At 40.3% G+C, this 11,368-nt stretch overlaps 1 protein-coding gene and 1 non-coding gene across 4 annotated transcripts in view; both read right to left on the bottom strand.

The window, feature by feature from the left end:
* EXD2 (exonuclease 3'-5' domain containing 2) overlaps window positions 1–11,368 on the bottom strand; it is a 50,602-nt gene that overhangs the window by 4,432 nt on the left and 34,802 nt on the right. For all 3 annotated transcript variants that reach the window (XM_065941132.1, XM_065941135.1, XM_065941134.1), the window contains 5 exons: window positions 9,579–9,705; window positions 4,203–4,534; window positions 2,909–3,015; window positions 2,518–2,653; window positions 1,037–1,393 (listed from right to left, as the gene is read on the bottom strand). In XM_065941132.1, the coding sequence (XP_065797204.1) occupies window positions 1,037–1,393; window positions 2,518–2,653; window positions 2,909–3,015; window positions 4,203–4,534; window positions 9,579–9,705 (1,059 nt within the window). The remainder of the gene's footprint in view (window positions 1–1,036; window positions 1,394–2,517; window positions 2,654–2,908; window positions 3,016–4,202; window positions 4,535–9,578; window positions 9,706–11,368) is intronic.
* On the bottom strand, window positions 8,499–8,601 carry LOC136172723 (U6 spliceosomal RNA). Its single transcript, XR_010664073.1, has one exon. It is a non-coding gene; the product is annotated as a U6 spliceosomal RNA (small nuclear RNA).

Below are 11,368 nucleotides of genomic sequence, written 5' to 3'. Positions count from 1 at the left end.
TTTTTAAAAAATACAGGATATGATGTTAGCAGAAACCAATAAGAAATCTAGATCCTACCTCACAGGAGGGAAAGAATTGTTATAAGAAACAATTAAGACAATATATATAAAGTTTATTAACTGGGCTAAATAGATTAGCATATCTATAAAAATTTGTTCAATAAATATTTGTTGCTATAATTAAGTTTATGGGAGTATTTTTTTTTTTTTTTTTTTTAATAATAAAACACTATAGGCAACCAGCAGCATTATCAGGATTTGTGAACTTACCAGTTCAGTTACTTCAGTCCCTGGAAAGAACTGACAAGTTGGGAAGCAAACTATAACAGGCAGCCCAGAGTTTTTAGCATCTGGGCCATGTTGCCATTCATTTCTCAGGAGTATAAAATGCCTCTCATCTAGGGACACTGAATTAAATGATATGAATTCAGTGAATTCAACTATGTACTCCTGGGGAAAGAGAGAGAAAGCAAGCAAGGAAGCAAAAACGTACAAAGTAATTTAAATACTAACAACAATCCTGACCAACATGCCATTCAGCAGGCCAATACCCTGGAGGGCAGGTTAGAGACAGGAAACATGAATCCCTGTGTCTCAATTCCCACCGACCTGGATAAGGGAAAAGATGCAAAACCACACACACTTTACTTCACAGGCAACTCCAGAGACTGGAGGGATATTTCTTGACTCTGATTTTCCTCTTACGTGCTGACCAGAAGATTTCTTTCTGCAGAGAATGCGTAAGGTTCAACTCCGGTGCCTTTGAACTCTCCTGCTCATTATGAAAATGGATGGACATAGGGATATGATCTTAAAAGGTCAAGGACAGAGGGCAGGTCTCCTCTAGAAAGTTAATCAGCAAATCGACTGCTCTGTCCCACCTGCCTGGATATCTTGAGCCACACAGACTCAGCGGGGTGAGCCCGAGGCTGCCGCGGGGCACCTGCTTCTGCCCTACAGGCACTCAAGCCGAGCAGCCGGTGTAAAGACACTGGACCAGTCCTCACGCCCCTCTGGGCAGGACCGCAGATCATACCTGGTCTCTAGGCTGGCTGCCTCCTGAAGCATCTCCTCCGTGACCGTGTCTGTGCGATAAAACTCTCGCAGCGCCCGCAGCAGCTCCTCCTTCCGCTGCGCAGGCAGGCTCTCGGCGTTGAGCAGGGCCCTGGCGCCCGAGCGCACCTGCCGGCGCTCAGGGTCCTCCAGGAGGCGCAAGCCCTCCTCGGAGCCAATGGGGGCCTGGAACTCCCTGGCCAGCTGCTGCTTCAGGTGGTTGTCGTAGTAGTTGGAGATGGCGTGGCAGGAGGTGCAGAGCAGCAGGACGTCGTGGGAGTTGTGGTCCTTCATCTCGATGGGGAAGTGCTTCCGGTACTCGTGTGGGATCACGTTCTTCCTGCGGGCGCCCGGCGCAAGGCAGCGCGCGTTAGCAGAGACACAGACCGAGCACGGCGTCGGCAGGTGGGCTACTGGGATTCCGATCTGGGTCTACACACCACTGAGGAGCTGGGGCCCCACAACCCAACAGGGACGACATAAAGGCCCGACCGCCTATGCCGGTCTCCGCCCACCTGCCTATGGCCCTTGGGTGCCCCCCTCCTTGAAGTGAGCGCAGACCACCTGCTCTCTGACTCTCCTGGCAAGCCAGGGGTAGGAAGAGGCTGATAACCACCTCTGGGAAGGCTGTGCTCCCCAAAGGAGAAGTATCTGAGAAATGAAAAGAAACTCTAATGGCCTTTAACATCTGGAAAATAACCCTCTCAAAGCATGCAGCAGGTAACCACTCTTCCCGAAATTCTGGAAGCCTGGTGATCTGTAAGAGCCCGTTTCTTTCATCTGAAGAGTCCCTTACTCTCAAATCATTTCCCTGGTTCATCGAAGTCCGTCACTGTCTTCTAAGGAGAACTAAGTTCTCAGGGAAAACTCCTGGCCACCACAACTATTTGCCTTACTTTGCAAGGAGAGAGAGGAGCCAAGTGAGTTATTCCACCTCAGTAGCCAGGGAGAAAGCCCGGGTGTCTGGGTACCGGACCCAGTGGTAACGTCACCCTCACTGCCTGGGGACCTTGACGCAGAGTAATCTCAGACTATTCCAGAGTGTGCCTTCAGGTCACCCGGATACTCATGTACCCAGGGTCACAAAGCCTGGGAGCCACTCAAGGGAGGATCGCAAGGACACAGAACGGCAGCTTCTGAAGGAACTGGTCTCCGTTCCTTCATGAGCAAAAGGGAACGACTCTCTTCATGGCAAACTGTTTTGATAAGAGTGTTTCATTCCGGAGACTAAAAACTGGCTCTGGTGGGGGACGTCGGGGCGGTGGGGGTAGCGGCAGGCACCGCTACAGCAAGGTCAGGCAGAGTGTCGAAGCTCTCGGGGACACTGGGATGCCCCCTGGGGACAAGTCTCCAAGCCAAAGTGGGCAGACTCAACCAAGCCCGCCGAGGGCTCTGCGTGTGGCTTGAAGGGCACCTTCCATCAGAGGCAGACAAGGGGGCAGCCCCACCCTGCTGGACACTCACCGAATGTACGAGTCTTTCTTGCCACACACTACACACAGGTTCTCTTTAACCATCAAGTAGTAGTCTCCCGGGGATTCGGGTCTGCCCGCAGGTTCAAACTGCAGCTTGACCACAAAAGGCTCTTCACTCACCAGCTCTTAGAGGAAAGAGGCAGCGTTAGCGCATGACCGTCTGCCCACCTCTCCCCCAGGGAAGAAGCGCCACCTCAGTTGTTCTCTGCTGTGTCCTGGGCAGAGATCACTATTTCTGGGCTTTGAACACCTCCATCCTGCGTGTCTCTAGGGCTCTCTGCCTTCTACACATCGCAACCCTCTCCCTGATCTCAGGCCCACTCCAGTCAGTGCCTGCATGCACCTAATTATAAATCAAGTATGACAGCTGAATCTCAAACCTCCGATGCCTTTGTCCAGGTACCACTGAGCTTTTCTTCGATCACAAGTGCAGAGGGGCTGTCCATCAGGAGCATGGAGAAAGCAGTTATCGTAGAGAGGTGATTTTCTGTGGGGAAGGGAGAAAGAAATCTAAAATTTGGAGCAAACTATTGATCAAGGTATCAATTACCTTCCTATATTCTGAGTGACCCAAGCCATTCAACACTAGGCTCATACGTTACATTTATGGGCGGGGAGGTGGGGGGAACATGGTGAGAAACCATGTTTACTCCTCCATCTACAATGGGCTAGGAAAGAGAAATTAAAATGAATTAGTTTATACCATTAGTTTTTATATTTATAGATTGGGAAATTAGGGAGTAAGCTGGGTAGTGTTTACATGGTTCTACCATGAAAGCAAGCAGGAACAGGACATGAAGAAATTTTCCTGTAATCACTGGATTAAACCAAGTCAATTAAAATTCAAGCTCAAGTAATGAGTGCCATGTGGATTTATTTCTGGCTCATACGCAATGCTTGCTTCAATTTAATCATCCAATTCCTAAAGGCATTTTGCTTTGAGGAACCAAACTTCCACTCCAAAGTATTTATTAGTCATCATTCTGCAATAGAGACATAAGCTATACAGGAAAATTCTCATTGACTAGAGGATAATGTAAGTTTAGGACCTGGATACCATTCTAAATAATCAAATACCAAATGAGTAAGAAATCGAATGATGCATTTCTCCTGAAAAGTATGAGGCACTTCATGTTACTTTCACAGCTCTCCTGAAGCAAGCAAAGAATAATAATTATACCCCTTGGTGGCTCAGATGGTAAAGAATCTGCCTGCATTGCAGAAGATCCAGGTTCAATCCCTGGGTAGGGAAGATCCCCTGGAGAAGGGAATGGCAACCCAGTTCAGTATTCTTGCCTGGAGAATCCCATGGACAGAGGAGCCTGGCAGGCTACAGTCCATAGGGTTCACAACTGAGTGACTACACTTTCACTTTTCTCATTTATAACAGAAGTACAGATCTAAGGCTGTATCAAGGTCAGTGACAAAGCTAGGTTAAGCACTCCTCATTTCCACTTCCACTGCTCAAAAATAAAACAGTAGAAGGGTAAAAGGGAAAAGTACACAAATAGAGGCTAGCTCCAAGTGTCCTTGAAGGAAAGGAAAAATAAAAATCCTTGGCGAGCCCCTGCCACCTCACCACACAAGCCTTCTTCCCAGACCCAAGGTGAAGCATCGTGCCTTTTGCTGCAGGCTGGGCCCCTGGATCCGCTAGACACAGAACAACTCAGTTACCTGGCAGAATAGCCCACTCCCAGGGGCTTTCTTTTATGTTTTCTGGGGTCTCTCCCTTGGTGGTTGCCTGGCATCGTTCCATCAGCTTTCGACTTCTTATTTCTTATTTTCTGCTGAGATTCTGTTGCTTCCCCATTAACCTCTTCTCCTGAGCGGCTAAGCCCTTTGCTTCGGAATGGGATATCTACCACATCCTGACATTTCTCTAAGATTTTTCTCCAGACAATGTGGTCATCATTTTCTTCTAGAGTTGAATTCCTAGAGAAAGGGTATCCAAGAAGATGGAGAAAGAGAGCCACTGAAATCTGGGCATCCCTGGCAGCATAAATTACCTGAAGAGAAAAGTTAGAGATCAGTAGAATCCAGAAGGCAGACCAGAGAGAGCAAGTTCAAAGTCAGTCACAAAGACAAGAAAGAGACCACTTCCAGGTTCTAATTCAAGATGCACAGTAACCCAGGCACCATCTACTGCTTAAAACGTTTTCATTACAAAAAAATTCAAACTAGACAAAAATAAACCAAATGGTATAATGAATCCTCATGTAACATAGATAAAATAATGACTTATTCTACATGCTTGAAATTCCTAATCTATATAAATCAGTGAAGTTTCCTTCTATCTGCTACCAAACCTACTGGACAGATTTTCCTCCAGCTTGGAGTAGGGTACTTATCACAGGTCTGACAGCTAGTACATGAATTTCACTTTGGAAATGGTCGTCATCTAGAACAACTGACACCAAGATTCATTAAGAGGCCTGTGTGACTACTGATCAGAGACAAACTGCTGTACATATTAATATGATATGTAAAACAAGAAAAACAGCTTCAGACATGGACCTCAGATCAAAAGTCACAAGGGTCCATTTCTGGAATTTATGTATTTAACAATAGTAAGTCATTCTCTCAAGCAACTAGGCACAGGCAAGCTGGTCATAAATAAAAGTAGTCAAGACTATTAATTTAATTACTAGCTCTTCCTAACAAAGCATGTAAGGACTTTAATGAAAATTCCTTTAATTCACCTTTAATAATCAAGGCTGGTAAATAACACTATTCGTATGGATCTTTTTTCTGTGTGTGCTTTTAGAATAACAAAAAAAGAACATAATACTAGAAAAAGTTTAGATAAAATTTTCCACGTAGACTCAACCATCTATATCTCTGTCAGCAAGCAGTCTCCCACAGGGAAAGAAGGTGTTTGAATGTGAAGAGTGCAGAATACTTTTTTAACAAATTGTTTTCAAAAAAAAAAAAATTGTTTTCAAATGATAAGGAATCCAAGGCACTTTCAACAAATGGTGCTGGAATAGCTGGGTGTTCACATGCAAAAGGATAAATTTGGACTCCCACTTCAGACCACACACAAAAATTAACTCAAAATGAATTAGGAGAACCTAGGTGTAAGAGCTAAAACATATGATTCTTTGAAGAAAACATAAGAGTAAGTGTTCATGACCTTAGGTCAGGCAACAATTTCTTAGATATGATAGCAAATGCATCAGGAATAAAAGAAAAAATAGATAACTGGACCTCAATAAAAATTAAAACTTTCAAAAAAAAAATTAAAACTTTCATGCTTCAGATGATCCCATCAAGTAAGTGAAAGGAAAATTTGCATAAAATGGGAGAAAATATTTATAAATTATATATCTGATAAGAGATTAGCATCCAGAATATATAAAGAATATGTATGCATGCACACACACGTCTGTTAAAACTCAACAATTTAAAAACAAACAACACAATTAAAATGTGAGCAAAGGATCTGAAAAGACATGTCTCCAAAGAAGATATAACATTAGACAATAAGCACATGAAAGATGCTCAGCATCATTGGTCACTAGGGAAATATAAATTAAAACCAAAGCAAACACAATATGGAAAATTGGAACCCTCATATATTACTGGTGGGACTATAAAATGATACAGTTACTTTGGAAAATAGTTTGGCAATTCCTCAAAACAGTTAAACATAAAGTTACCATATGACTCAGTAATTCCATTGTAGGTTATTTACCCTAGAGAACTGAAGATGTATGTCCACATAAAAACTTACACACAGATATTCAGAGTGGTATTATTCATAACAGCCAAAAAAAGCGAAAGCAACTCAAAGCTCAACCAAATGATGAACGAATAAACAAAATGTGGTCTATCCTTACCAGGAAGTATTATTTAGCAATTAAAAAAAATGAAGTACCAGCTCACATGAGTTACTGCAATAAACTCATATTTCTGCTTTGGTTTACTCAGTGTGCAGAGTTTGGGTTTTGACAAGTGTAAGCTATATAGTGGTTAAATCACAGACGATCTGGACCTAGTAATATCAGGGATGGCAGAGACTGGGGGCAAAGTGTCATCAGGAAAAATAGGGATTATGGGAAAATCTACATATTAAATAATGAGATAACCAGCACCACCACTTCTACTCAGCTACCAGAATATAGGCTGTGGGGCTTATACTTCTTGGGTAGAAGACTAGAAGATTTACGTCTGGAGAAACTGAGTGGCCTGAGAGAAAAGACTTACCGTTATTGACATTTGATTATAATTTATAGTTACTGATAATAAAACCCACTAGTCAAAAAAATTTGGCCGTATGTGCTATGCTCTCACTTCATTTCTTTAAATGTCAAATTTAAATATTATTTTCTATATTTTACAAAATCTCATTAAGCATTATGTTTATAACTTTTAAAAAATAAATATTTTAAATGAAGAATGAATAAGAATCTTTGGAAATTCTGAATTTTCATAATAATATGGATCACAAATCTGGTTTCAAATTTGCTGGCAATTAACCTTTTCTCCCCAATGTTTTATTTTGAAAGTTTCAAACCTACAGAAAAGAATGACAACTAACATTCACAGCTGTCAACATGTGCTTTATCTCTTTATAATACATACACCAAATACTTCTCTTTTGGCTGAACATATTTCAATATTAAGTTGCAGCTACTATGATACTTCCTCCTTAAATACTTTAGTGCATATCTTCTAAGAACAAGGACACTCTCCTACATAATCACACCACTGTCACACCCAAGAACTTTACACTGACAAAACACAACAATACATGGTTGCATTCTAATGTCTCCAATTGTCCCAAACATGTCTTTTAGAGATGCTGCATGACTCAGGATTTTTCATACATTTACAGAATTGTGCAATCTTCACCACACCAATTTTAGAACATTTTCATCAGCCCAGTAAAAAATCTTATATCCTTTAGCAGTCATCCCCTACTCCTTCCAGTCCTAAGCAACCACTGATTTGTTTTCTGTCTACAGATCTGCCTGTTAGGAACACTTCATATAAGTGGACTCATACAATATGTGATCTTGGGTAACTGGCTTCTTTCACTTTTTAGCATAATGTTTTCAAGACTCATCCATGTTGTAGTATGTATCCTTTTAACTGTTGAATAGTATTCTATTGTATGGCTATACTGTGTTTTATTAGTCATTCATCAATTGGTGCTTGATTCAATAGGCCAGTAGATTCAACTGGCGGTTTAATGTCTCCTTCATAAATAGAAATGGATAGCCAAGGATCTAACATTTGAAAAAAAATCCTTAACATGAAAGACAAAGACCAAATCAAACATTTAAAATTAGTAATTCAGAGGAAAAGAAGGCAATGAAGGAAGGAAAAAAAAACTTCAGAACCTTCAATACTCTAAGATAAGAGATGTTATTAAACAAAAATGAAAAGTTATTTTAAAGGTGAATATTCAGAGAAGATCAGGAGCTCTTATAATAGGAATAATTAAAAATTTGAGTGAAATATTGAAAGATAAACTTGAAATTTTTCAGAAGATAAAACAAAAAATACAGAGATGGAAAATCAAAGAGAAAACATTTTACTAAGAAAATGAGAAGATTAATTCAAGGGATCCAAAATACATATAATATGAATTCTAGAAACAAAAGGGAAATTTTCTAAGAAATATTTTGAGACTAATTCCCTGAACTGAAAGACATGAGCTTCCAGATCAAAAGACTCCACTGAATTCTAAGACTATAGGGGAAATGGCTCACACTAATGTATATCATCATGAATTTAAAAACCAAGAATAAAGAAGATTTTTCCAGAAAGAAAAACAAGTCACATACTCAACATCAACACTGGAAGCTACAAAGAGCACTGCCTTCAAAGTTCTGAAGGAAAATGATTTCCACCCTAAAATGCTATCCTCAGCCAAAGTATCAGTGTCAGAGGAAACAAGTATCTTTTCAGACATGCAAGGTGTCATAAATTAACTTCCCATGCTCCTTTTCTTTTTTTTTTTTTTAAAATATGGAACGCTTCACGAATTTGCGTGTCATCCTTGCGCAGGGGCCATGCTAATCTTCTCTGTATCGTTCCAATTTTAGTATATGTGCTGCCTTTTCTCAGGAAGCTAGTTTGAATGTACTCCACCAGAACAAGAAAGTGAAAAGACACAAGATTTGTGAAACAGAGGACCTGCAATAGAAGAGAGGTGAAGAGAATTCCCACTCTGATGGTAAACACAAACAGGATGAGAGTCTGGCAAGCAGGGCTACAGAGCAACCACTCCCGAAAGAAACAGGAAGACCAAGGGCTCCACGAGGGCTAGCTCCAAGGGAAACTTAAACTGTGTCTGAACCAGCAGAGAGGAGAGTCTGGAGTAGACATAGTTAACAGGTATACAGAAAACTAAGCAAGCAAAAATATAAATTACTACTCCTGGGAAAACAAAAAGTTGTATAAGAAAAAAACTGCAATTGACCATGTGGAGTAGTTATAAATAATATCAATATAAGTAAATATTAATCTGATAAAAATGACGATTTACCTCTTTTGGGAGCATGGGGGAGGGAATAAGTATCTGGGGATACAGGAATTGCAAGAGCACTAAATCATGTTTTCCATAGCAAGAAGTCAAAAGATAATAAGTAGAAAAGGAAAGAGTAATATATGCGTGCAATTTTAAAATATAATGATAATTACCAAAAAAAAAAAGGAAATTGGATGCCTCTGAAAAGGAAGAGCAATTAAGAATGGGGGAGGAAGGCAGGAGAACTGCTTGCTGTTCCTTATAAGTCGTCTTATAACACTGTTTTTTTAAATTAGAATTTTTATTCATGATAAGAATTTTACATTTTTCTGAAATCCCTGGCATATAGTAAATGCTCAATAAAAAAAAAAAAACCAGAACAGGTAATTTTACCCTTTTATTCAAGTGGCATGTACATTATTATAGAGCATTTATCTTGAGTATCATCAATGAGGCTATTTTAAGGCATTTCCACCCAACATATATCATTTTGAGGCTTAGAGTGTTTTAAATAATTATACTTTACAAGCAATGACTCTTCCACTCTTCAACTACTCTGATAAGAGAAGTACCTGGTCCTCAGTAAGATTCTCAGCATCCCAGTTGCTGCAGCGAAGCAGAAGGGACTTGTCAAGAGGAAAGTTCAAAACAGTCTCAGAGAGTGATTTCAGGCTAAGCCCATTAGAGAGCAAATTGTTTCTGCAAGAAATAAACAAAACCATGTGTCAAAAATGGGCAAAGGACAAGAACAAGACAATCCAAAAGAGGCATATAAATGGCCAATAAACAAATGACAGATACTCAATCTCACTACATCAAATAAAACAAAAAGTATATACAATTTTAAACTCTATCAGATTATGAAGATCTTTAAAAATAACTACATCTAGTATTGTGGAACATGAAGAATTACAGTCTAATGTAAAATTTGTGAGCTGAACACTTGTTCAATCTTTATGAAAAGGTTTGTCAACAAATGTTGTTTGTTGTTCAGTTTCCAAGTCATGTCCAACTCTTCGTGACCCCATGGACTGCGGCACGCCAGGCTTCCCTGTCCTTCACCATCTCCCAGAGTTTGCTCAAACTCATATGCATTAAGTCAGTGATCATATCCAACCATCTCATCCTCTGTCGCCCTCTTCTCCTCGTGCCTTCAATCTTTTCCAGCGTCAGGGTCTTTTCCAGTGAGTCATCTCTTCCCATCAGGTGGCCTAAGTATTGGAGTTTCACCTTCAGCATCAGTGTTGCCAATGAATATTCAGGGTTGATTTCCTTTAGGATTGACTGGTTTGACCTCCTTGCTGTCCAAGGAACTCTCAAGAGTCTTCTCCAGAACCACAGTTTGAAAGCATCAATTCTTCAGCACTCAGCTTTCTTTATGGTCCAGCTCTCACATCTGTACATGACTACTGGAAAAACCATCGGTTTGACAGAACGTATCTTTGTCAGCAAAATGAGGTCTCTGCTTTTCAATATGCTGTATAGGTTTGTCATAAACCTAGTAATGTCTAGGTTTCCACAGTCTTCCAAGGAGCAAGCAATCTTTTAATTTCATGGCTGCACCCACCATCCACAGTGATTTTGGAGCTCACGAAAATAAAGCATGTCACTCCTTCTTTCCTCTTTCACCTCCATCAAGAGGCTCTTTAGTTCCTCTTCACTTTCTGCCATTAGGGTGGTATCATCTGCATATCTGAGGCTGTTGATATTTCTCCCAGGAACCTTGATTCCAGCTTGTGATTAATCCAGCCCGGCATTTCGCATGATGTACTCTGCATATAAGTTAAATAAGCAGGGTGACAATATACAGTCTTGACTCCTTTCCCAATTTTGAACCAGCCCATTGCTCCATGTCCAGTTCTAACTGTTGCTTCTTGACCTGCATACAGATTTCTCAGGAGGCAGGTAAGGTGGTCTGGCATTCCCATCTCTTTAAGGATTTTCCACAGTTTGTTGTGATCCACACAGTCAAGGCTTTTTTTTTTTACAGTCGAGGCTTTTTTAGTTATCAAAATTTTGAACAGAAATATTCTGTGATTTGATAATTCTACTTCTAGTAAATTATCCTTGGACAAATGTACATAAAACAATCTTCATTACAGCACTATTTATAGTAACAAAGAACTAGAAACAATGTAACACCCTCAATAGAAGACTAGTTAAATATCCCTGCAATTAAATTCCATACAGTTGTTAAAAATAAGGATGTCGATCTATATTGATGTGAAAAGATGTCCATGACATATTAGCAAAGTAAAAAGAGATTATGAAAGAAAACATGTGTATGATTCTTTGTATTCATATATATACAGTACACAATAAATGTGTGTATGTGACTCTAGGTATGTGAGAGGGAAGAAGC

Source organism: Muntiacus reevesi, chromosome 7 (genome assembly GCF_963930625.1).
Source record: "Muntiacus reevesi chromosome 7, mMunRee1.1, whole genome shotgun sequence".
In the NCBI taxonomy this organism is placed as follows: domain Eukaryota; kingdom Metazoa; phylum Chordata; class Mammalia; order Artiodactyla; family Cervidae; genus Muntiacus; species Muntiacus reevesi.
This window is presented reverse-complemented; position numbering and strand designations above follow the sequence as displayed.